The following is a 27,521-nucleotide window of genomic DNA, read 5'->3' on the forward strand; positions in this document are numbered from 1 at the left end:
AAAAAATTTAAATTTAAAAGGGTCAATCGCCTCTCTCGAACCTGCTACAAACAAATTAACGCGGAGCGGCCTCTCGGCCGAGAATTGCAACCCGAACCAGAAGAAATATTTGCGTACGTAAGACATTCGTCTGATAGGTTATAAAGAAGATATTGAGATTTACATTCTCTTCATTTTTACTATAATCTCTTAATAACTTATGTGTAACTTATAAAAATGTACTGGTTAGAACTAGTTTGCCTAAGGGTAGTACGCAAATATTTCTCCCGAACGAGACCCATCATTGCCAACTGATTCTGCTAGGGTTTCCCTGAAGTGAGAGGGAGCGCAGGGAGTATCCGGAGCAAAGTAGATGGAAGCTGACGACGAGGCAGCTCCGGCGCCGATGAGCGATGAGGCCATGATGCCCAACGGTATTGAAGAACTTGAGGAGGAGCAGCTCCAACCGAGGAGCGGCGGAAAGTCCGCGATCAGCGGCGAACAGATGGACATCGAGTCTTATATATCTCTCTATAGTGGAAGGACGAAGATTTTTAGGCTTCTTTTTATCGCGGAACAGTGTGGGAACCAGAGCATGCAGCTGGAGGCTCTCCGCATGGCCAATGACGAAGTCAGAAAGGGTGAAGACTCCCATCTTTACCGGCAGGTGGCGCAGAAGATCGGTGCAGCATTAGGACCGCACTACGAATTCGATCAGTCGTGGGCTGACGCTATTGACCGCCGCGCCGAGCAGCGAAAAGAGAAGCTTGAGAATGAGCTCAATGGTTATAGGGTTCGTGTTTTTCCAGTTTTTCTGACTGATTTTTATTTGTTTTTCTAGCATTTTTTTCTATCCGCCCTGAAAGTTGTTTTAGAAATTATAATTGATAGCTGTTGGTGCTGATTGTTATTTTATTGTTTGGGCAATTACATACATAGAATCGATACACTGCTAATTACCATACATTTTTAAAAGGGGGCATAGGACAAACTGCAATTGCTGGTCAAGCTGTGTGAGAAAGAATAGTTTGTTGTCGCATTTCAAATTATTTTTTTTGAAGTAATGTTTGAGGTGCTGGCAGTGGTGCTTTCGGATGTTTCTGAGGTTTATTGTTTTCCAATGTTGGAAAAATTAGTTGCCTGGCCATTGGTTGGTTTGAGAAGAATCAAGAGATAATTCTAAAGTTATCATTTATAATTCGTTTGTGCCATTCTGAATCAGCTTATTTATTCTAATCGGATTGAATCTTTAATTTTTTCCAATAAACTTAGGTTTTTTTTTGGGTAGAAATTTTCATGATGCTAGAAATAATAGGTCATGCTTGGAAAAGCGGTTTTGGGAAATCGGGAAAGGACCTTGTTTTAGAACTTGTGAAACTTCACTCCATATAAAAAGGATATTTTAAAAATTTTTCTTTCTAAATTTGATAGCCGCATGTCAAAATTCTACTATAGGAAAATATTTGATGTGAGATTTATAAGTTCTACTTGGATCATGTTCTAGTAAGAAGTGCAATTTAGGTAGTGTAACAAGTAGAAAGTTGTTGTTATTGCTTCTATTATTGACTGCAGTTCATGAGCAGCAATATGAGCGTAGGCATCAGCTTTATGAGTCCTGTGTTGTTCCTTTGGAAGTGGAAACATATTATAAAAATATTTTTTTCCTAGGTGATCTTTGAGCAATTTCTAAATACCATTGTTTGCTTGCTCACATATCGTATGATATGTGTAGATATAATATGACATAATCTACTAATTTTTGATCTCATAGGTGTGGGCTTATATTATTTTTCAAACCCATAAATTCCTTAATGCTAGGTTGTTGAGTGCTTAACTGCTTTAGGGATGATTTCTGTGCAATAAAAGCTTGATTATAACATGTGACTTGCATTTAAATGTTGTTTACTGAAGGATTGTAAATGTCAGTCCTTTATTAAGGTGGGAGTTGAAAAAATGTTTTGTTTTCATAATTTCCTAGAAATTCCAGATTTTACTTTCCGTGCATACTGTCAGCTTTTTTGAAGTTGACATACACCCACCTCTCCAGCCACCTCATGCAGGCTTTGTATCAACCAACTTTTTTTAGGAGCCTTTTCTTTTCTATATCTGCAAAATTCATTGCATAATAAATGCAATTGCAAAATATATGTTTTAAATTTTTGTAATATTTGTATTTATTTATCATCTTGTCCAGCAGCTCTAAAACCAATAGACAGCAGCTTCTTACCTTTATTATCAACAAATTTTTTTCTCCAGACAAATTTGATTAAAGAAAGCATCAGAATGGGCTACAATGATTTTGGAGATTTCTATTATGCTCATGGTCAAATTGGTGATGCATTTAAGAATTATGTTCGAACTCGTGACTATTGTACTACTTCAAAGCATATAATTCAAATGTGTTTAAATGTGATACTTGCTAGTATTGAGCTGGGCCAGTTCATGCATGTTTCCAACTATGTATCTAAAGCCGAGCAAACACCTGATTCACTGGATCCGATCACTGTTGCAAAATTACGATGTGCTGCTGGATTAGCTCACTTGGAAGCTAAGAAGTACAAGCTTGCTGCTCGCAAGGTCAGTCTAGTGTGATCTTCTCATGCCTGATTTCTACTATATTCTTGTGTGATTCATGTAGTCAGTGTTTTGTGTTCAGTAATTGTTGTGGTTATAGAGCTTAGCTTGTGCTTGAGTTGCTTAAATATTGGGTTGCAGTACTATTTCTTGGTTTTATTTTGTCTTCCAACTCAGTTTGAGCTGTAAAATGTTAGGCATTGATAAAAAGTTAATTGCTAGAAATTTTACTAGTTGTGATAGAATCTGCAGAATTTTGAATCATTGATAGAAGATGGGAATTGTTAGTCCATTGTATTTGTATGTGTTTGCACTTCTCTTAAATCCTAAATATTTTTCAATAACCCTTATATTGCAAAAAATAAGAATATAAGTGGTGGGTTATATGCATGCATTAAAAAATTGACTAATAATGCCACTGAAGAAGTGAAAATTAACTCTATGTTGAGTGGATATATTAGAGGTGAGGGATTGTTTGGTATTTCGTTTATTGCAAGACATGCTCAAGCACCAATTAATATCATTTTACTAAAATTATAGTTAGTATCGAACAATATTTTAAAATCAGTGTGACGTTCTCTTTGCTTCACTGAAGCGCGCTTCGAAGCGTTGAAGTCGATGTGTAGGTTTTTTATGTAATTTTTAATTTTTTAATTATTGTAGCAAACTATTAGAATAGTTTGAACTTTTAATGTACAAGTTCAACCTCAATTTTTGCTTTTAAGTTAAATATTGTATCACATTCTTTTCTATTTTATTTTAACTTTAATGTCATACTTTATATTTTATAATTGTTAATGAAAATTAATAGTTTTATATAATCTATTAACAATTTGGTTAATAAAAGCGTCACTTCGCTATGCGCTTTGCACTTTGAAGCAAAAATAAAATCTTGCGCATCGCATTGTGCTTTGCGTTTTGATAACACTAGTATTGAATATTATTTTGATATTTAAATAATTATGAAAATTGTTAAGTACTCGTAGCTTATTTTTAGCTAGCGTATGTTTGATGAGCTTCATTTTTTTTTAAGCTTTTGTGATTAAATTGCTTAGCCTTAGCCCTAGTTTATCTAGATGTGAATGTAATTAGAGTGTATTTGAATATGTAAGTACAAAAGAAATTGTTTATTAACTGTTATCGTAAAATTTAATAATTTAATAATATTAATAATCATTTTTTATAGCTTTATGATAAAAGAAGAAACAAGATGAATTATATTCACCTCAAAGATTTAGTTTATATGAAATATAATAGGGTTTGGATTTGAGGTTACAACAATCATGACATTTTTATCTCTTTTTTATATAATATAAATGATGCTAATGAGTGCGTTCTAAAAAAATGGATGATGAGCTTGATGAAGATAATGAATTGGTAACTGGTGAGGAGGATATGATATGAATTATTTTTTCAAAAGACAATGGCATTTATAAAATAAACTACTATATTTGAGTGTAATCTAAATGCTGACAGGATATCATTCATGCTTAACATGTCCAATTGAACATGGGTATGATGAGTTTGACAGAGAAACTGATGAAAGGAATGAGATTTTTTAATCTTATAATGTTGATATTCAAGATGACTAGTATAACTTTTTTAGAAAACATTAGACTTGAGAATGAGATTTTTTAATCTTATAATGTTGATCTTCAAGATGACTAGTATAACTTTTTTAGAAAACATTAGACTTGAGAAATAACTTTGTAATATTTCGATTTTGAAGTTGTTTTGGCATTGATCACTTGATCTTAAGCATGGTTTTGGCTTTTTTTATTATCATGGTTGTTTATTCATCAATCAAATAGTATTTAATATTTAGTTTTGTTTTTACTTATAATGCTTTATTATTTCTCTTATATTTATAACTGCACACATTGTGTCATGATTATGCGTGATGAATCTACAGTGACTTGTGTTTTGTGCACTATTCGTCATTGATGCGCATGAGTGATTTATTTGTTTCCAATCAGTTGAATCCATGAACCATAATCAATTTTATTAAAAATTTAAATGTTTACCTTTAACTCTCTATCAAATGCTCCTATAGTATGGCAACAATTCTTTATCGACCAGTGTTTTATATAAAATGAATTCAAGGTACTTATCACACCCAATCAAATTTAATATTTTAGCAATATAATCTAATTATCATGAAAATCACTTTCATAATTTGATCCATAAGGCTTTCAAAATTATTTGAAAGGGTTAATTTGGATTTTTTTTTGAAAATGATTAATTAGTAATTAAGTGAAAGTTTGCAAAATATCAATTTAAAGAATTCAAATTAGATGCCGGTAAGAGAGAATAGATGAAATTAGTTGTAGAAAATCAAGAAAAGTAAGAAAAATCCACTCCACCCATTTCTTTTCTTATTCAAGTAGTTATCTATTCTTAAGGGGAAATATATTTCTAGTTTATGTGAATTTAAATATTTATTTTTAATTTTTTTGGATTATTATTAGTACAGATCAAATTTGTAATCCAAATTCAATTGGCATTGGGTAGAAGTATACTTTCTTCTGAAAACGTCCCCTTTCAATTACCAACGCTTATATCTCTCTTTTCTGATTATTGTTATCCTTAGCACTATTGTCAGCGTTCCTTTCTCGGAAAAACATTGATTTCTAACACCTATATTTGCAGTCTTGGTTGGAAGACTAGGCTTAATACTATCCAACGTCCAAAATTCAGTTATCTAAGTTGGTTTCATAAGAGTTCTCTAGTAATTTTATTGATGAGGCAGTCTATTAAGCTGTTCTACTAGATGTATGTCATGTGATGATGGATAATTTATATTTGTGTGATAGTGCATGTAAAAGGAAAAAAACATCTATGAGGTAGTGGCTTTTTTTCTACCTTCGAAGATGATGGAGAAGCCACCATACTAATGGATCATAATAAGGGTTCGATGGCTCTCTTCCTAATGATAAATACATGAGTTCATCTTAAATGTTGATCTGCTCCAATGAACGAGAATGAACTATCTCAACCTATTCAAAAGCCATTTGCCTACTCAAAAGCCCATGGCTGCAAGAGAGAAAAAAGAAGAGGTCCAAGAGGGGAAAATATTTTCATTTTGAAGATCAGATTGAATTAAAAAGGGCATTTATAATATAAAAGTTCTTAATAATATCTCCGTATTAACTTGAAATGATTGATTTGAAAAAATACATTGTGTGAAGACATACATCTAGTAGAATCTTGGATTATCTATGTTGGTTTCATAAGAGTTCTCTGAAAATTTTATTGATGAGGTATTCTATTAAGCTATTCTACTAGATGTATGTTATGTGATGATGGATAGTTCATATTTGTGTGATGGTGCTTGTAAAAGCTGAGAACATGTATAATGTCGAGGTATTTTTTTCCACCTTTAAAGGAGATGAAGAGGCCATTATACTAAGGGATTATAATAAGGATTCAATGGCACTACACATAAATATTCCATTTTCTCTTGGAGAGAGGAGAGAAAAAATAAAAAAATGGAGACAATCAAGGAAACTAATCTCAATTCTCTTCACCTATTTCTCCTCCTTATATTAAAGGTTGAATCCATAAGAAGAAATCTTGGAAAACTACTTTAATTGATTGATTTTATGTTCTATTTTATTTTGAATTTGAATAAATTTCTCAATTTGTTTTTGGATCTTCATAATAAGATCAAATTGGTCATCTGAATTGAACTGGAATTGAATGGAACTATTGTTTCTCTTCTCTCAACTTCCTATTCTTAGTGTCCTCTCTCTCACCTTCTCAGTTGTTGTTGTCCTAACACTATTGGTGGCCTCCCTTGCTTGAAAAGCACTGGTTTATAACAGGGATAGTTGTAGGAATCAAAATTGAATCTGTTGATCCTCTTTCCGGGTCTCCAAAACTTTTTTGCCTAGTTTCTCATATAATCAGCTGCTGGAAGTCTGTCCAACACATAGTTGCTGCTGTCTTTTTTTTTTTCGTAACACAAAAATTTGAATTCATTGTTTAATGAAGAAAACCATGAGGAAACCATTATCCCTCAATACATTACATGGAAAATCTAAATCTCATCATATAGATAATTTTTACTGATTTAATAACCCTTCCATACCCAATTCCAATTCATAACTACATTTCATCTTCTCAGTCTTTGTTTTATTAATTCAAAGCTTTTTAATCTTCTAAAAATATTTCTTCATTTTATTAGCTTTTCAATAACCTCAAAAGTGGTTTCATATGTCAAATAACATAATTGTCAACAAATAGCATATATCAAGTTATCACTCATTTTATAGTTTTTATGACCATCTCCGTAACTAACTCAAAATGTCAATACAAGATTAATGTCAATAGATGATGTAATTCTAAATTTTTGTTTCTTTACTAATTTTAATCATTCATTGTTACACTACACATAATTTGCAATTTCATTTTACATAAAATTTTTTCTTTGTTATCAACCGATTTTATTCTGTGTATTTGATTATATATATTTTCATTATCACTATATCTTCTAGGCCCAATTTATGGCTTTTTCTCTGTGCCATTCTAATTTTTTATGCTTTTATTCCCCATCACATTGGATAATTTAGCAGTATAACACAATTTTCTCATAGTACAATCCTGAACTCGTTATTAATTTTTTTTTCCACTCATTAGCATTTCATCTAGTCTTTAAAAGTTCATTAAAAATATCTGCTTGCTCAACTAACTAAATGCCTCTTTTAACTCTGGTTTGTTCTCAAGCATTACCTGTAACCATCTTGTTTAAAGTTCATACAATTTTATTTTTTGTATTAATCTATAGTATATTATATGATTATTTTCTTATAGAGAAATTTTCTCTTTAATTTTATGTCTAATAATTTCAGAATAACATTTTCATGTCTTTTATATATCCTTTTTTAATTAAATTCTCATTATCCTAACCTTTGATTTCTAAACTAACCATCCTTTAAATCTTCTTGGTCTTGACTTGGCTATTAAACACATATGTTTACCCCTTTATTGGTGCCTAGCCTACTGTACTAGTCATAAAAAGTTTTAACTTAAACTTTGTTAACTGTATCTTTGTGAAACTTCTAGCCTCTATATTATTATTGTATGTTTCAATAGTATTTTATAAACGTCAATTTTGCAAGAGTATTTCTTTACCTCAGTAATTTTTGCTATAAGCTTTCTTGTTATCCATTATTAGCTCTAATATTTTCACTAATTTCCATGACAATATTTCTAAACAAACTTGTACCATTTTAACACAAATCAAGTTAGATTCAATTTTAAAAGTTTTTCTTGAGAGGCATCTTAGATATTTATTTACTTTTCACCTTTTAAATGTCATAATTTTATAAGCGAGTACGTGTTTTTTTAATTTTATTTTTATGGCTTTAAAATATACATTTTTAATAACTATTTTATGCTACAAAATTTAAATCTCAACACACACACACACACACACACATACATATATTTGTGCTACTAACATTCCATTTCTCGCTGTTGAATTTCTTTATTTTATTTTGGTGCTGCTTTGGATGGAGTGTGGATGGTTTGATTGTGAAAGGCTGTACACTTAAACATCAATTTAATTTATAGCCTTGTCTTTGTAGTTTCTTGAAACTGGACCAGAACTGGGAAACAACTATTCCGAAGTGATTGCACCTCAAGATGTCGCTACTTATGGTGGACTTTGTGCATTGGCTTCTTTTGACCGGACAGAACTGAAGGTATGAAATGTTATGTCTTGATTTTCTTATTGCATCCATCCAACCACTAAAAACGCTATGTCTGCTGAATCTCTTAAGAATAAAAAACTGGACTATTGTCCTTTATTGGCTTCTTCTGAGACTTAACTTTTTTTTTTCAAATTTAACAGAACAAAGTCATAGACAACATCAGCTTTCGAAATTTCTTAGAGTTGGTGCCTGAAGTTAGGGAACTTATTAATGACTTCTATGCAAGGTAGTAAGAGTAGGCTGAACCCTTTTTCTATCAGTTATTTTGATCATTTATGATGCTTTTTACCGGATTGAATTCTGTCTTGCAATTTTTACTCCACTTAACTAGTTTTTGGTAACTCCGAAGAGTATGATTACTAGTAATTTAATCAAACACATATTTTTACCACAGAGAGATGGAAATCACTCAGTCATTAGTTAGAAACTTCTCATGCTTCATGACAGAACCGCTGATTTGGACTTTTCCTATCGGATATTACAAATGTTTGATAAGATAGAGAATTATCTAATGCCTTTGCCATCAACACCTAAATTTTACCTTTTATATTCATACCAAATCTTTCATATGGCATCAAAATCTACTATTTAAAATTTTACAAAGTGAAATACACCTTTTCATTCATAGGCAAAGTGGCATATATGTAAAAACTGATTTTTAAGTGTTATATATATATATATATATTAAAAGGAATGGTCGGAGGCTATTATACGAGCCCTGACCATCCCTCATGCGCCTAATAATTCAAGTAACACACCCTACACTCGGGGGAAATTGAATCCCAGACCAGAGGGGACTTATATATATATATATATCTATATATATTAGAGTAGTGTAAATTGAACCAGAAAGTGGCATTTAGAGTATAGGTGCCAAATGGCACCGACTGGTTTGAATTTTAATTTAAACACATTAATAGTTAGCAATCACATCATGCATCTTATTATTTAATTGAAGGATAAAGATAACAGTGGCGATGATGATTTTATTTTTTCTTTTAAAATAATCTATTTAAGCTTTTTATTCCATAATTAATTAATTATTTTTTTTTTTAAAGATGTGTTGCATTTCAACTGTCACCTACTTGTGCTGATTTTGGATTCCATCGTGAATTCTTATAGTTGGCTAGTATTTTAGTTTGACTGGTAATTTAAGGTGGACACATGCTATTTGTTTGTAGAATTCTAAATGCAATCTTGAACCTAGTTTTTGAATTTACCATGAAACTAATGGATAGGTTGATTTCATAAAGCTTTTACCATTTTGCGGAACAATCTCAACATGACATTTTTTAAAATAAAATAAAAATGTTTTATTGTTCTTGTTCATTTTTCCTCTTCACATTTATGAGACTCTTTTTAGTCCACGTTAGCTTTTCAGATGCCACTCATGCGTGGATAGTCTATCTTTTTTTTTTTGTTAAAATAAAATATTGGACGACTTCCCTTTACTATCCAGCTCATCGATCCCCTCCCTTGCCCTACTTAGTATTTGTTCTTGATCTACAGATTGATTAATTATCATAAATCTCTTTCCATCATTTGTGTGCATCTAGCAGACGTATAATAGGAAGTGAGAAACAAAGAATTTCTAGTAAAATTAATCCCACTTTCTGGAGACCGGACGGATTTAAAGAACAGAAATATTAACTTCATTATTAGCATGGCCTATTAAGAATGATTGTGTTGAAATGGTCTCGTATATCTGCTGTACTTTTGAATACTACAGCATATACAATATGAAAGGAGCTATTAGGGCATGTCAGGCTTCAGTTTAATAAGAATTTGATACCTGTATTGATTCTTCTGTTTAAGTTTCAAAAGGATAGTAATAGGTTTAAATATTCTGACAAATGAGATGATAATCCTAAATTAGTTGTCCTGTAGTTAAATAGACCATTCATTACTGCATTTTCCTGACTTGTACATTTTCATTCGTTTTGATATCCTCTTAGTGTATCAATGTGTGTGATGCATTTTTGCTTTGTGGTCGTACAGATCCACATGCATAAAGTATGTTTGTATTTGTGTTAATATAAATGTATTTTGTACAAAGAAAGAGGGATCTACTTTTCTTGGCGTTGGAGAAGAATGACCATTCATCTTCCTTTTGAATTTTAATATTATACCTTTGAAATGTGAGATCTGATCCACCTATTCTTTTTTTTTTTAATTTCATTAAAAGTAGTGTCATGCATAATTCATCAACTCTGAACGAACATTCAAAATTTTCTCAATGGATTGCTCCAATTTTGTGAGAACGTAATTGTGCTTTGCAATATGTAGACATTTTAAACTGGCTTAGAATTAAGTACTAGACATATTAATAGTATTTAGTGTATTAGATGGTTAAGATTGCTGATTGCTGAATAAAATGAGCATTATTATATGGATGTCCATTTGCGTTTGATCTTATTTTTCTGGCATGCTTGATAAATAATTAAACTACTATGAAACTTGATGAATCTTGATCTATGAATAAATTTCATTTTATAATGACAATTTACAGCAGTGTGATCTTGAGTTTGAAGGCTATATAAAGTGGTAATGCAATATAGGAATTAAGTGCATGGTCACTCCCCTTATAGAGCACGAGTCTCACATATATATATATATATCCTGGCACCTCTGCTTATTTTATTTTTACCCAAGATGTATGTTTTTTTTATATCTTATATAATATCTACATGTTTTGTATCCTGTTAATACTTCATAGGCTCAATTAACATTGGCTTATGTTGCTCGCGTAATGTTCTTGAGAAATCCATATGCTAGAATGTTATGGGAAGAACTTGAGTGTCATGTAAAACATTTAAAATGCAATATTTTTTGGTGAATTCTATTGTATTTCTTTATTTAACAGTGCAACTTGGATCGTGTTTGATGGGTTTTGGCCCTACAAATTGTGTTTTGAGAATGTTTGATAGTATGGAACGAACCTAACCTAAATCAAGATGAGAATTGGATAAGTTCGACGTAGTTTGATTCTAGTTTGTTCTTACGTTCTCTGAACGGGACAACCTAGTTTGTCATTGAGATGTGTTCCAAATACATTGAAACGCAATGTTGATGATAAGAAGCTTGTTTTAATGACTGTCTTGGCCACATTAACGACTGCATAGAGAAAATATTTCATTATCGTGTAAACTGCATACGTTATAATTTTTCCCTTATTTAATCCTCTGAAGACTAAATATAATTTTAACAGATTTGCAGTTGCTGATATAAAGAAGACTGATTTGTATCCATGTTCATAGAGGTGTTTTTTTTAGGCACGACCATAATTTTATTTAGAATGACTATTTGTTTTTTTCCCCCATGTAAACCCTTTCAAATGCAGCACTCTTTTGTTGAAATCTATAGTAGTTTTATTTAAGAGTGCAACTTGGATCAGTTTTGATGGGCTTTGGCCGTACAAGTTGAATCTCTAGGATACCTAACTTAAAATTAGGATGAGAATTGAACAAGTTTGATTTAGTTTGATTCTAGTTTGATTAGGTCCTCCGAAAGGGACAACCTATTTTGAGATTGTGACGTGTTCTAAAAACAATGAAACTCAAAGTCATGAGAAGAAATTGCTTGTTTTACCACAGTATCTCATCCACATTTATGACCACAGAGAAAATATTTCATTATAGTTTAAGCTATATACATTATAGATACTTTTTATTTAATCCTCTAAAATTTGTGAGAAGGATGATAAATGACCAAGTAAAACCGTATCAATTTTTGAGTAGTTGATATAAAGAAGTCTTATTTGTATCCATGTTGATTGCAATATTTTTTTTTGGCACCACCATAATTTTATCCAGAATGACTACTTGACTTCTTTTCTCAGAACAATTTCGATTACATATTGACCATCACATTTTTGTATAACACTTGCGTTTGCCTACAAGACATCCCTACTTGACTTTGGCACCGTCGTACTTGCACAAAGAAGACAATATTGATTTTTCTTTTTATTTTTTTCTCCGCCTTTGCCTCCTTCCCTTTTGTTTTCCTCTTTTTATTTTTTCACCATTTGTTTGATCCCTCTATTTTCTTTGATTTTCAACCTATTGTAATTCTTCCGCCCTCTGCATCTCTCTCTCTCTTAATTTTTTTATTTTATAATTTTGCATGCAGCAGCCATCTCTCTCAATCGTCTATCTTTAATTTTGTAATTTTGACCCAAATATATGACTTTCTTTCTTTTCCAATGCATACAATAAATTTGAGTAATGGTGATGGAGGTGAAAAAAAAACCTGAAGAAATATTTTATTTGAGTTTAGTCTATAATACTAAAAGTAGCAATTTTGAACTTGTTTTTGTTCAAAAGCAAAAGTTATTTCATTTTAATTTATTTTTTTAGGATAGAATGGTGCCTCACAAGATTAACAATCTCCCATTTGTGGATCAAATTTTTTATATGCCAAATTATAGAAATTAACTCCGCGGCACTTCTCACTTATATATGGAGGATAACTAGGCTTTACAAAGCCTTAAGTTTGTTTGCTATGACCATCTCTGTAAGCTTGTCACCAAAATCCCTACATTTTGCTCCATATAAGACATTTTCTTCAAACTAACCTCAGATGAATTGAAACTCAACTTGAATGAAATGTTGTATTCTTGGTTTGATGTATAACATTTTATCACAAAAAAGAGCACAGTCATTGTATTTTTTCCTAATTCTTTCAAGAAATTTTTTAACCACACTATTTATTTGCAGGCCATAATAACCACAAGATGTTTAACTTCAATTTTTGATAACCGCCTACTAACTTTTATAACTGAGAATCAATTGATAGTCTTACCACCTTCAGTGTAAATATAGTTTGCAATACTTCTTCACTTATTTGAGTGAATCATCAAACAAATCAAGCCATCAACAATGCCTGCAATTTCATATAAACATTGCTAAATTGAAGTTAGATATGTTTAATTTTTTTTTTTTAAATAGTGCATAGTCCATTTTCATAGCCTTGCAGTGTATCTTTCCCAAATTTTGGATTTACCTTCATACCCCCTTTTGCATGAACTGTATATTAGGTACTATCTATACCATACATCAGCGAACCAAGTTGGAAGTATGATAAGCCTTGGCCATTTCTTCTAGCTCCTAATTTCACTCATAGTTTTTTTATTCCCTCATGACCAAAACCGCAAGCCCATGTTGCTACCTCAACACTTCAGTTATTCCTTGCTATTCTTTTCCCATGTTCCTGGGTCTGTTGAAAGTCAAGTTTTGTTATGACATTGTCGTTTGGGTCATCCCAGTTTCATTATGTTGCAAAATTGTATCATTTTTTTATTAATAAAAATTCTGAGTTTTATCGGTGTGAAACAATCAATTGGCTAAACATACTCATCTTGTCTACCCTTTGTCTGAATACAAACACTCACTGCCATTCTCTATCATCCAACCCTCAAAATTAAAAACCATCGATGAAATACATTGATCTGCCTCCTTATGGATGACCATGCTAGAACTAGTTGAGTATTTCTCATGAAAGAAAAATCTGAAATTGCATAAAATTTTCAGTCCTATCATTAAATGATTTTTACTCAATTCCAATGCAAAATTTAGATTCTCAGAACTGATAATGCGAAACAAATACTTCAATTCTATCCTTGGACCCTATATTGCAAATAATGCTATCATCTATGTGAGTTCCTGTGTTGAAACTTCACAATTAAATGAGATTGTTGAAAGGATGAATAGACACCTCTTCGAGTTATCTAGGTCTGTAATGCTTTCTCATAATGTCCCAAAAGTTTTCTAGGGAGTTGTTATGCTCACAAACACTTACCTCATTAATAGAATGCCAAGCAGAGTTCTTTGATTTAAAGCCCTTCTCGATATTGTGATGGAAAAATATCCTCATATAAGGGCCTTCTCATCTAATCTTCCCCTAAAATATATCATTGTTTCTTTTGTTCACATTCACCAACCAAATCACACAAAGCTTGACCCAAAATCCATTAAATGTATAAACCTTGGGTATGCTTTTAACAAAAATGGATACAAATGCTTTTCTCCCATTACAAGAAAATATTATAACACCATGGATGTTATCTTCTTTGAATACCAACCATACTACCCCAACTTTGATATTCAGGAGGAGAATACGGGTGAATATCAGACATGGGACACTATAGAGCCATCACAACTTATTTCACTTTCCTACACTACTTTGGATACCCACATTGATTTAGAGTCATCACTACCTATTCTACTTTCCTCCAACCATCTAATTTCTCAAGTTCCACCGATTAAGAAAATCCAACCCGAGATTGACAACAATCAACTTCATGTGTATACTAGGACAAAGAAATCTACTGAATAAGATAAAAAACAATATGCAACCACAAGACTGACTGTTCACTGCCAAACTTGAATTCTCACATCTCTGAAGTTCCAAGAGAGATGGAATTCACCGGAGAAGACGAAAAATTGCACAATTTATCCTATCGATGATTATGTCATATTTGGGAAGTTATTATCAACCTATAAAGCTTTTATATCTAATCTTGATAGTGTGCAGATAGCCAAGTTTTTTTTTTTGTGTACAGATACCCAAGCTTGTTCATGAAGCACTTTAAAGTCCAAAATACAATAAAAAAAATGTTTGAAGAGGAGACCGATGCTCTTCCTAAATGACACATGGATCTTTGTAAAGCTTTTTTCAGATAAAAGATCAGTTGGGTGCAAATGTGTGTTCAATGTCGAATACAAAGAAAATGGGAGCATCGAGAGGGTCAAAGCTAGGTTGGTAGCCAAAGGTTTTACTTAGTCTTATAAGATAGACTATCAAGGGACTTTTTTTTTAGTGACAGTTAAATTCTATTAGTGTTTTTCTTTCTTTGGCAGTGAATAGGGGGTGAGAACCGCATTAACTTGATATCAATAATATGTTTCTAAATGGGAACTTTAAGGAAGAAGGATATACAAAAATCCCACCAGGACTGTAAAATAACTAAAAAAAATATTTGGTTTTGTAAAATAAGAGTGACTTTATGACCTCAAACAATCTCCAAGGACTCGGTTTGACAAGGTTTCCAAGACGATGAAATCTAACTGGTACATCCAATGCCAAGCGGATCATGCACTATTCATAAAATATATCCAGAAAGATAAGAAAGCTATACTTATTTTCTATGTAGATGATATGATATTGACAAGTGATGATTAAAGAAATATTGGGAAAATTGTGGTGTTTCTTACCATTGAGTTTGAAATTAAGGATCTAGGTGTGATGAGATACTTTATGGGCATGAATATGGCTAGTTCAAAAATGGGTATTGTGATATTCCATAGAAAGTATATTTTAGACCGATTAAAAGAGACGTAAATGTTGGGATGAAAACCTGTTGAGATTTTGTTATACCGATTACGAAACCAGTCTAGGCAGGGCCGATCTGGACCGAGCCGACTGACCCACTCCAGCCTTCCAGTGATCGAATGATTCAACATGAGGTGGTGGAAAACCCTGATGTAGCCGCATTAGATTCTAGTCCCTAGGTGGGGCCCACTATGGCTTTAATCACATACACAAGGAGGAGAAATTAGGTGTTTTCAGGGGAAAATTTGAAGAGCTTTTGGGAAGGTTATATTAGGGATCATTACCTATTGTTTAAGTAATGCTTTATTTGGGGTTGTAGTTTTTCTTTTCTCGTGGTGTTCCTAGCGTCTAGGGTTTGTGGAGAGGTGATCTACATCTCGAACAGTAGATCAACATTGTATCTTTTTTGCTTTCTTTGATATTAGTAAATTAGTCCTCTTTTGAGTTTCCTCGCCTCTCTATTGCACTTTAATCTCTATAAGGTCGTTTTTTGTTTCAGATCGTATCAAATTGGTATTTTTGTGAGATCTTGGAGAAATAACAACAAAGAAATTGGATGTATTGGAAGGAGAAATAGGGCAAATTGGATCAGGAATGGAGGAAAGAATCATCTCCATGGAGGATAGTTTTTTTTTTCCATAGAGATCCAAATGTAGGATCAATTTAGGAGCATGGAGGAAATGATGAAGAGGCTTCTGGAGATGCAATCCAAGACCCCATCGACGACTCAAATTGCAAACCCTAGCCATGGGTTAATCAAAGAATCTTTGGCTAGATCGAACGAGAGGTTGATCGAACGAGAGGGCGGCGACGGAGAAAACATCTATCACCAAGAGCTCCCTTTTAGGACTCCAAGAGTAGGGGGGTGGCGGTGGAAATTGTTGAGGCAGGGGCATGTGCCGAAATTTGGAGGGGTGCGACAAGGGGCATGGAGGAGCATGACGAAGGAATGAGAGAAGCGGGAGGCTATAACCGAATGAGAGAGTTTCAGCCTAGACACTTGGGGAGAAATGCCAGAGGGAAAAGAAGTTGAGGTGGCGATGTCATGGTAAGGGAACTGAAGATTTCGATCTTCAATGGGGATGATGCACATTGGTGGGTGTATCAGGTGGATCAATACTTTGCGGTGAATGAGTTAACTGGGGAAGAGAAGCTCATAGCAGCATGATTATGTTTGGAGAGAAAGACCTTAACATTATTTCAATGGATGGAGGTGAGTACTCGATGTATTTGTGGGAAGATTTTAAACATTGTTTGTTGGAATATTTCCAAGCTATCCGGGAAGGAGACACACAAGTAATTCTATGCTTTGACATAGGATGAGATAGTCACTGAATACAAAAAAGGTTCAAGCTTTTGTGCCTGTTGAAACATTTCGAAGCCATCTGAGAAGGATACACGAGTAATTCTATGCTTTGATGTAGGAAGAGACGATCACTAAATACAAAGAGAGGTTTGAGCTTTTGTCAGGGTTTTTGAGGGGTATTTTTGAGCAGGATTGGAGGGGAACTTTTTGAAGGGCCTAAAGCTTTCCGACCTTTGAGACTTGAAGGAGATGAAAGAAATCGCCTAGGTGATGGAAGACAAAAAATATGTGAAGAAGGCCAATAAAGGCGAAACCACGTGGGGGGATGCTACAAGAGTGCCTTGATGGTCATGACATCGATGATCCAGACAGTGTCGTTTCAGAAAGAGACGTCCAAGGAGAAGAATATAGGGACCCCTCTTGGGGCAATTTCAGATGCCTCGCTAATGTAGAAGTGCGGGATAAAAGAGCTAAAAGAGCTAAAAGATTGTGCTTTTGATGCACTGAGAAGTATGCCTCGGGCCACTTTTGCAAGGAGTATTGTTTCATATCCTTGTTAGTTCATGAAGAGGAGACAAATAGTGAGGAGTCAGAGGAAGATATGGCGGAGGAGCATTTGTACTTGGATGTAGCAGAGGTGTCCCTCCATGCAGTGGGGGTATTTACTCTGAATTACACTATTAAGGTGAGGGGATGGATCAGGGAATGTCCGATTGTGGTGTTGGTGGATAGTGGAGCCACCATAATTTCATCTCAAATCAGGTCATGGATTAGCTAGGAAGTTGGAGAAAAGTTGGAGAAAAGTCGGGGAATTTGTAAGGGGGTAGCTTTGAGACTACATGGTCTACTGATGGTGGAAGAATTCCTTCCCTTGGACTTGGGCAACACTAATGTGATTTTGAGTATGAAGTGTTTACAGATGCCTGGGGAGACGAAGATGGATTGTAAATCCCTGACGATGGAGTTTAAGGTGGAAGATAGGAAAGTGGTGCTGAGGGGAGATGCTAGAGATCCATAGTCTCGCTCAAAACCATGGTCATTACGATACATAGAGTAGGGTTAGGCTATTTGGTAGAGTTGCAGAGCATGGAGGAGACCCGAGATCTCGAGACAAAAGTTTCCTGAGTGTTCAACAACTTCCACTGCAATTACTAGACATCTTTCAATAGTCGAGCAAATTACCGCCATCAAGGGAGCACAAGCACCTTAACCTAAAGGAGAGTGTCTATCGTATCAGCGTCAGACCGTACTGATATTCTTAGACTAAGAAGGATGAGATGGAAAAATTGATTTTAGAGATGCTCGAAGCCTGAATTATCAAGCCCATTGTGTTCTTTTTCAGTCCAACCCTATTTGTGAAGAAAAAGGATGGTAGCTAGAGATTTTTGCAAGACTTATCAAGCTTTGAATAAGGAGACTATATTGAGTAAGTTTCATATGCCTATGATTGATGAGCTGCTAGATGAACTTTATGGGGTAGTCATGTTCTCGAAAATCGATCTTAAGTAGGGATACCACCAGATTATGATGAATCCAGCTGATGTGCACAAGACACCGTTTAGGAACATGAATGAAGGGCATTTCTAGTTCTTGGTAATGTCATTTGGTCTCACAAACACTCTGACTACGTTGCAGTCTCTCATGAATCAGTTTTTTTTAGCCTTACCTCAATAAATTCGTTCTGTTCATCTTCGATGACATTTTGATCTATAGTCGTACAATTTCAAGTGGAGGGAACCAACGAAACAAGCCTTCAAACATGTGGAGACTGAGCATGTGGGCCACCTTAGGATAATCTTGGAAAATTTGAGGGAGCATAGTTGTACGCCAACTGGAAGAAATGTTTCTTTGCACAGCTACATGTGGAGTAGTTAAGGCACGTGGTGACCATGACAAGACTAAGGGTCCTAGATTGGGAACCCATGAGATCGGAGAGCGGGCAGGATGAGCAACTGAGGAAATACGAGCAGACTTGTTATAGAATTCGAACAACCATTTAAGTCGTGCATTGAGGAGGCATTAACTACTCTACTAGAGGCGATTTATGTTGTCGAGACCATCAGAGTATATCTCCTAACTATTGCAAGTGTTTCAGGATAATGTCATTGGGGGACACTCAAGAGTACTAAAGACATACTGACGTCTATTGATAGAGCATTATTAGTTGGGGATGCACAAACATGTATAGGACATGGTACCATGGTGCGAAGTGTGCCAAGAATGCAAGTATTTGAACATGACGCCAAGAGGGTTACTATTGACCTTAGCTTTACCGGGGAAGGTTTGGGAACAAGTGATGATAGATTTTATAGAGGGGTTGCTACGATTAGAAGGGTTTAAAGTGAGCTTGTTGGTAGCCAATCGCCTGAGCAAACATGCATATTCCATTCCATTAAGGCACCAATACATTGCGGCCTCGATCACTACAGCGTTCATACAGAAAGTGATTTGTTTGCACAGTGTGCCGGAATTTATTGTCTTAGACAGAGACAAGGTGTTCCTTAGCAAACTTTGGAAGGAGTTGTTCAAGTTAGAAAGAAAAATCCTTAAAAGAAGCAGAACATATCAACCTTAGATTGATGGTTAGACGGAGGTGATCAACAAGTGTTTGGAGACATACCTATTGTTTTATATTGGATACGCCAAAGCTTTGGGCCAAATGGATTTGCGTGGGATGAATGCTGGTACAATACTTCGTACCATACTCCAGTTCAAACCACCTTGTTTAAGATTCAGTTGGGGTAGGGTCCACCTCACCTGATATACTATGGGAATAGTATTATACCGATATCCAGTGCCAACTATTACTTGAAGGAGAGGGACAGGATACTGGCGGTGCTCAAGGGGCATCTACTGAGAGCCCAAGAGATAATGAGGAAAGCAGATGGCATAAGAGAGGTGTAAATTGAACTTGGATACATGGTTTACTTGAAGTTGAGGCCCTATTAGTAGAAGACATTAACCAGGCGGAGGAGCGAGAAACTCTCTATGATATTTTGGGCCCTACGAGGTGACCACGCATTGGGGCAATGACCTATTGTTTGAGATTACTACCATCATCAACACTACATCAAGTCTTCCATGTTTCACAATTGAGACATGCTATCGAAGATCATACATCATTTTTTTTCACTACTTCCAATGTTGACAGAGGACCTAAAGGTGATTCTAAAGTCGTTGCAGGTCAAAGGAGTGCATCAAGGAGTGACAGGTTCAAAGGAGGTAATGATTAAGTGAAAAGTTCTATTAGATTATGAAGCAATGTGAGAGCTTTATGAAATGATCTAAAAGCAATTTCCATAACTCCACTTTGAGGACAAGTCGCCTCTTTGGTAGGAGTGTATTATTATGCCAATTACGAAATTGATTCAGGTGGAGCCAGTCTGGACCCAGTCGATCGGCCCCTCATTCTTCCATTGGCCGATCGGTTCAGCGGAAGAGGGCAGAAAACTATGGTGCAGCCCAGAGGATTCTAGACCCCTAGGTCGGGCCCAATAAGGTTCTAATCATGTATGCAAGGAGGAGAAAATAGGGGATTTTAGGGGGTAAGTTGGAAGAGTTTTTGGGAGAGTTATATTTAGGTATATTAACCTAAGGTTTTAGTTGGGGGGGAGTGCAATTTTTCTTTTCTCGTGGTTTTCCTAGTGGCGTGTAGGGCTTGTAGAGTGACAACCTACCTCTCGAACGATAGATCAACGTTGTTTTGTTTTCTTTTATTGGTATTAGTAAAATCAGCCTCCTTTTCAGTTTCCCCACCTCTCTATTACACTTTATTTGTTGTTTGGCTGCTAGTTTCTATTCCGGATTTTATCACTCTTATGAAATTTAACAAAATTATATTCATGGGGAAAAAAGACGCCAGTGAAAAATGGTAGATATTTGAGACTGTTGGGTAACCTCATTTACCCATCAAACACCATACCTGATATTGCTTACCTAACACTATGCTTGATATTGCTTACTCTATCGAGATTGTGAGTTAATATATGAATAGTTTGAATGAAGAACATTTTGATATGATTTACAGAATATTGATATTTCTTAAATAGACTACCTGACGAAGAGATATTTCCTTTGAAATCAGACAATAGAGAGGTAGATGTTTACATTGATGCTAGTTGGGTAGGAGAACTTAGAGACGGATGGTCCACTTCTAGGTATTGTTTCTGTCTGGGGAAATATAGTCTCTATGAGCTAAAATCAAGTAGTAGTCTTTAGAAGTAGTGAAAAAATTGAGTACTGAGCACTTGCTTTGGGAATTTGCGAAAGAGTGAGCATCTAAAGATTGCTAAATGAGTTTAGGATATTCCACTGCCAATCATACTGCTAATCCTATAAAGATGTTCTGTGATAGCCAAGCCACAATTAGTATTCCAAAGAATCTTGTGCATCTTGTAGGACCAAACAAATTGAGAATGATAGACATTTTATCTCATAAAAGGTCAGTGGAGGCATATACACTTAATCTGCATTCCAACTCGTCTTCTATTTGTTGATGTCTTCACTAAATTTGTACTTCCAGGTACCTTCACTTATTTGAATAACAGGCAGGGTCTTTACAACATCCATGACAGAGCTTGAGGGGGAGCGTGGAATTTTGAGCTTCCTATTTTAGTTTTATTCTCTCTTTATTATGATGTATTTCTTTCCTTCTCAAATTATATTTGTTTGGTTAGTTGTAATTATTCGTCCCTTTTCCGTTCCTTTAAATTTAATTCGTCTCCTTAAACTCTCTAACTATATGTTCAAATGTGATGGTTGGAATTCTTGTGAAAAAAAAATTATCAGGAAGAGGGGAAATGTAAGTTGGTTGTGGATTGCGGGAAACATAGGAAAAGAAACAAGATAAAAGTAAAGAAGGTGAAAGGGAAGGTGATATGGTTGTGCGAGGAGAAATAAATGTTGTACAAAAAGAATATAAGTTGAGAGGAATGATAAAAATTGATTTGTTCCTTTTTTCTGTTCTTGCTGAATTATCTCTATTTATGCAAGTATGGTGGTGTCAATTGAGGTTTTGAAAGAAAAAAATTAGGATTTGAAATGTTTTATCTTGCTGTGGCGAGAAATTAATCTCACGATAGATTAAAGCGGAATCCTCATAGGAAAAGCAAATAAACATACAATTAAAGATGATTTATAAATTTGCCATAAATTATCGACAAATAGCTTGATAGAATATTAAAATTCTAAACCCCCAAAAGAAAACAAAATCAAACAAGTTTAAATAAAAGAAAAAAAATAGTTAAAAAGATAATAAAAATATTTAAAAAGTAAATGAATATTCAAATAAATAAAATAGAGTCAAATCCGTTAATAAAAAAGAATGTGCTTAAAAGAAAGCAAAAGCAACCTAATTTTAAAAAAAAGAAAAAAATTATTTAAAAAAATAATTTGAGGTTTCCTTATGAATTTATGAGAAAATGAACCGCACCCCACTATGTCTAAACTGGCTTAAACTCTGAACTTGAAAACTTAAACCCTCTTTTATATAATTTAAAATGTATTTTTTCAAGTAAATGTTGATTGTGCTGCTTACTTTCTCTGCCTCGGGTCATAGCCTCGAGTGGTATGCATCTCAAATGAAAAAAGACAAGCCTCCCTCGAAACAAAAAATCTTAAGCTTCAGGGAGCTTACTAGATCTCTCATGATTAGGCTTGCTGTGAGATGGGTGGCCTGATTGCCAGTTTAAACATGGGTGTTAGTGCAAGTGTGGTTGTGCTTTAGACAAGTTTGATAATGCTAGAAGCAAGTCTGGTTGTGTTTTAATTATCCTATTATTGTGTATAGGGAACACAACTCAATTCTCATTGATATCTTCTCATCTAGGTATTTTATTGTCTTTTACAAAGGACTGTGCATAGGTGACCTAATCTCGCTGAACCAAAAATTATCATGTTTTTGTGTCCTCATTTTAGCTTTTATAATTTTTTTTTAAATTGATTTTAGAGCTAGTTATGATGTATTAAGTGAAGAGTGGAACAATGGCTGCTACAAAACGGCAGAGACTGATTGGTTTCGTGGTAAAGATTTTGGATGAGAGAAGGTTTAATTGAAATTATAGGAAGATTTTGCTATTTTGATGGAGCTTAGTTTTTGTTTTATAATATAATAATTCAAAATTTTGTTGTGAATTGAATTAATAATTTTTTGTTTGGTTCACCTATATGGAGATAAAAGATGACGGGGGAGAGAGAGAGAGAGAGAGAGACAGAGAGAGAGGACGAGTGCGAGCGGGAGGGAGAAAAAAATTAATTATGTAAATTATGTAGAGGAGAGGAGATGGAGGAGAGAGAAGAAAGCAAAATTTCCTCTGCTCTTTAACTAATGATTAAGGTGAAAAAGCAAGTGGAGTGAACAACGGACTTTTCACTGCTATTCGAATAACTAGGGGCTGAAAATAAAATATTATTTAGTGTTCAATGCAATAGGAAGAGATAGCGTAGTCAAGCCAACTCTCGAAGACAAAAAATTACGGTGTGTTGGTGATGTAGGCAAGCTAATCTAGTCAAATATCATAATTTTTTTTGTTGTGTTTGAGTTTTTCACAATTTTTTTTAACCCTCAATTTTGTTTTAGTTGCCATGTTTCTTATCACTTCAAAGTCCATTAGTGACTTCATGTAGATATCCTCACTTATTTCAACTTCATCGTCTCTTGGACTTGGGATAATAGGGGGTGTGTGTACATTCTAACTCTTTTCAATTCACTGATGTCTTCCCTTAATCTCTACTTCCAGGCAACTTCACTGATCTGAATTTCAAGCTGTCTTTACAACATCTATGACTCAGCTTGAGGGGGAGAGTGAAATTTTGAGTTTCCTATTTTAGTTTTATTCCTTTATTATTATGCTATATTTCTTTCCTTATGAGGTATGTTTTCTTTGGTAAGGTGTAATTATTCGTGCCTTAGCCATTCCTTTAACTGGAAGTCCGGTCTCCTTAAACTCTCTAGCTATATATACATGAGTGATCGTTGGAGTTGTTCTTCTGGAAAAAAAAAAGCTTTCATGAGAAAGGGAAGACGATAGATTTGTGCCAGAGAAATTTTATTGAAATGAATATCAGGTGGAGATGAATGAGAAAATTTGATTGATTACTTTTTTGTGGTCATGCTGAATTCTCTCTATTTATGCAATTATGGTGATGTCAATTGAGGTTTCAAATCATAAAATTAGGATTTGAAGTGCTTTATCTTATTGAGGCGAGAAATTAATCTCAAGGTAGATCAACGTGCAAGCCTCGAATGAGAAGCAAAATAAACATACAATTAATGATAATTTATAAATATGGCATAAATTATCGACAATTAGCTTAATAGAATATTAAAATTCTAAACCCCAAAAGAAAACAAAATCAAACCGAGTAAAAGAAAAAAATAGTTTAAAAGATAATAAAAATATTTTAAGAAGTTAATGAATATTGTAATAAATAAAAAATTCAAATTAAAAAAATGAAAATAAATTCTAATAAAATAAAGTAAAATCAGTTAAAAGAAAAAAATGTGCTTAAAAGAAATCAGAAGCAAACTAATTTCAATTAAAAAAGAAAAAAAAATTGTTAAAAAATAAAAATAATAATAATTTAAGGTTTCCTTCTGTTATTATGAGAAAATGAACCAAAACCCTCTATATCTAAACCTGCCTAACCTCTAATTTTGAAAACTTAAACCTACTTTTATATAATTAATTTTTTTTTTTTAAGTAAATGTTGATTGTGTGCTGTGCATCTGAGACATAGCCTCAAGGTATGCATCTTAAGGTGCAAGCCTCCCTCAAAACAAAGAATCTTAAGCTTTAGGAGCTTACTAGATCTCTCATGATTAGGCTTGCAGCGTGATGGGTGGCCTGATTGCCATTTTAAACATGAGTGTTAGCAAGTGTGGTTGTGTTGTAGACAAGTTTAATAATGCAGGCAAGTCTGGTTGGGCTTTAATTATCCTATGATTGTGTATGGCAAACTTCATTGATATCTTCTCATCTAGGCATTTTAGTTAGTCGTTTGGTCCTGTTACAAAGGCCACACATGGGCAACTTAATATTGTAAACCATAAATTATCTTGTGTTAATTTTTTAGCAGTTTTTGTGTGTCCTTATTATAGCTTTTATAAATTTTTTAATTGATTTTAGAGCTCTTTATGAGGTATTGAGTGAAAAGTGGGACAATGACTGCTACAAAAGGGTAGAGTGATTGGGTTCATGGTAAAGATTTTGGATGGGAGAAGGTTTAATTGAATTTATAGGAAGACTTTGCTATTTTGATGGAGCTTAATTTTTGTTTTATAATATATTAATTCAAAAGTTTGTTGCAAATGTTGTTTGTATTGATCATATTCAAATAAAAATTGAACTAATTTTTTATTTAGGTTCCACCATAAACTCCTAAATATATGAAGATAAAAGATGACTGGAGGCATGCATGTGCCAAATAAATTCAAGAAGGAAAAAAAAAGTCGCTTGTTGCTTGTGGGGGAATCAAAAGTGGAGAGAATAATTGAGAATAAGAGAGAGAAAGAGAGGGAGAGGAGAGAGAGAGTTGGGTGAAGGCAAAAAAATGAATTATGTAAATTATGTAACGAAGAGGAGATGGAGAAGAGAGTGGAAAGAAAAGAAATTTACTCTGCCCTTTAATTCATGGTTATGGTGAACAATCTAGTGGTGGAGTGAACAACGGACTTTTCACTGCTATTTGGATGAGTGGGGGCTGAAAAGAAAATGTCGTGCAGGGTTCGATGCAATAGGAACAAATAGTGTAGCCAAATCAACTCTCGAAGAGAGAAAATTGCCTTGTAATGGTGATGTAGGCAATCTAATCTAGTCAAATAACATAATTTTTTAGTTGTGTTTGAGTTTTCCACAATTTTTTTGTTTTCCTCAATTTTGCTTTAGTTGCAATGTTCATTAACACTTCAAAGTCTATTAGTAACTCCATGTAGATATCCTCACTGATTGCAGATGCCTCGGCTCCAGTTGGATGTTGCGGAACCCATTAACCAAAAAAATAGTAGATTTATCATAGCAATCAAATCATTGCTGTTATTCTCGGTGGAAAGGGTAAAATCTGGCCGTTGAAGCCCCGAGTGATAAGATTCATACAGGCTGAATGGAATTATTAGGAAAGATGGTGCAAATGCAAGTTGGTTCCTGGACTTGGGATAATTAGGGGCATGCAATGTGAACTGTCTGCCGGGCATATTTAACTATTATTCCGTTCAAGTCAAACCCGTATTACTCTTCTTCTTGAGTCGGCTCGGAATCCTAATAATTAGTACATCAAAATCCTGTAATCGGTTTAGTTTGGCCATGTTTATATTCCTTTTTTTTATTATCCGGTAATTTTTACACACCCGTACTTTTATCTGATTAAGGTCCGTTGCAATGATCATTTCATCATTAAATATTCTTTAAACTTTTATCCTGCTATTTCTCTCATCATCATTAAATAAGGGAAAATTTGGTTTTGCTAGTTCTTTTCCCAATGTATGTGACATCAAACGCTAAATTCCCTAACCAAGACTTCGGTATCTTTTGCAGCCGGTATGCGTCCTGCTTGGATTATCTTGAGAATCTCAAGCCAAATCTTCTCCTGGATATTCATTTACATGATCACGTTGAAATATTATATACTGATATTCGCCATAAAGCAATAATTCAGTATACACATCCTTTCATTTCTGTTGATCTGCCCACGATGGCCAGTGCCTTTAAAACTACTGTTGCTGGCCTGCAAAAGGAACTCGAGGCATTGATTACTGAAAACCAAATACAGGTACTAATTTCCCCTATTGGCCCTCACATTATGTGCACTTCCTTGACCTCTTTGATTGTATTGCAACTCATCTTGCAGGCCCGGATAGACTCGCATAACAAAATCCTTTATGCCAGACATACTGATCAAAGGAACTCGACATTTCAAAGGGCGCTTCAAACTGGCGTTGAGTTTGAACGAGAAGTTCGAGCAATGTTGCTTAGAGCCAATCTTATCAAACATGAGCACACTCAGAGAGGGTCTAGGAAATTATGATTCGAGGGACCAGCATCCGTCGAATGAGTTTGATGAGAGCTTTTTCCTCTGGGTTTTGATTGCCTATCCCCAGCCGATGTGATGAGATAAAAAAGGTGGTTATTTACAACGTGGCCAACCATTGAATCTTTTTTTTTTCTTTTTTTGGTTATGGTCATATTATGGAGGGTATCAATTAAATTCTGTTAGTTAGCAGTAATCTTGGGTTGGAACTACTTCCAGTTTCATGGTGGTTGTACCAAATGTTTATATACTTTTTTTGGTTTTAATTGCTCTAAATCGGTGGCGATTGTATGGTTGAAATCTGAAAATATTGTATCTATATCTTCCAAATTTTATGCAAGATATTGCCATTCCTTTTGAAAGTTCTCTGCTCTCTTCTCCCATTTTATTATTAGTGTCAAATGGCGTGTTCCTCTTTGTGTGTTAGCTCCAGGCAGAGAATGGCAGGTTTCAAATGTGGGATTTAGCAGTTGTCCATTGTAAGTTGGGGAAGTTTGACTTTATATGCCCCTTAATGCTTGGAAATTTGAGAAATGTCTGTGGCTCATTTTTTAGATGTTATGATTCGCCAGACAGTGTAGATGTTGGGGGTATGT

The 27,521-nt window shown here is 34.3% G+C and overlaps 1 protein-coding gene across 1 annotated transcript; it reads left to right on the forward strand.

Annotated features, from left to right (window-relative positions):
* Positions 1-252: 252 nt before the first annotated feature.
* On the forward strand, positions 253-27,237 carry LOC110028205 (COP9 signalosome complex subunit 1). The gene is made up of 6 exons (XM_020729959.1): positions 253-772; positions 2,236-2,556; positions 8,142-8,258; positions 8,408-8,493; positions 26,433-26,667; positions 26,746-27,237. Exons 1-6 carry the CDS (start codon positions 353-355, stop codon positions 26,920-26,922), a joined length of 1,356 nt encoding a protein of 451 aa, XP_020585618.1. The 5' UTR covers positions 253-352; the 3' UTR covers positions 26,923-27,237.
* The last annotated feature ends 284 nt before the right edge of the window (positions 27,238-27,521 follow it).

Source organism: Phalaenopsis equestris, unplaced genomic scaffold (genome assembly GCF_001263595.1).
Source record: "Phalaenopsis equestris unplaced genomic scaffold, ASM126359v1 Scaffold000504, whole genome shotgun sequence".
NCBI lineage: Eukaryota > Viridiplantae > Streptophyta > Magnoliopsida > Asparagales > Orchidaceae > Phalaenopsis > Phalaenopsis equestris.

Bases quoted from the DNA above. Each gene is read 5' to 3' on its own strand.
- LOC110028205 (XM_020729959.1), top strand. From the start codon at position 353: ATGGAAGCTGACGACGAGGCAGCTCCGGCGCCGATGAGCGATGAGGCC. The intron at 2,557-8,141 runs GTCAGTCTAGTG...TTGTCTTTGTAG, and splicing joins ACAAGCTTGCTGCTCGCAAG to TTTCTTGAAACTGGACCAGA. The intron at 8,494-26,432 runs GTAGTAAGAGTA...TATCTTTTGCAG, and splicing joins ATTAATGACTTCTATGCAAG to CCGGTATGCGTCCTGCTTGG.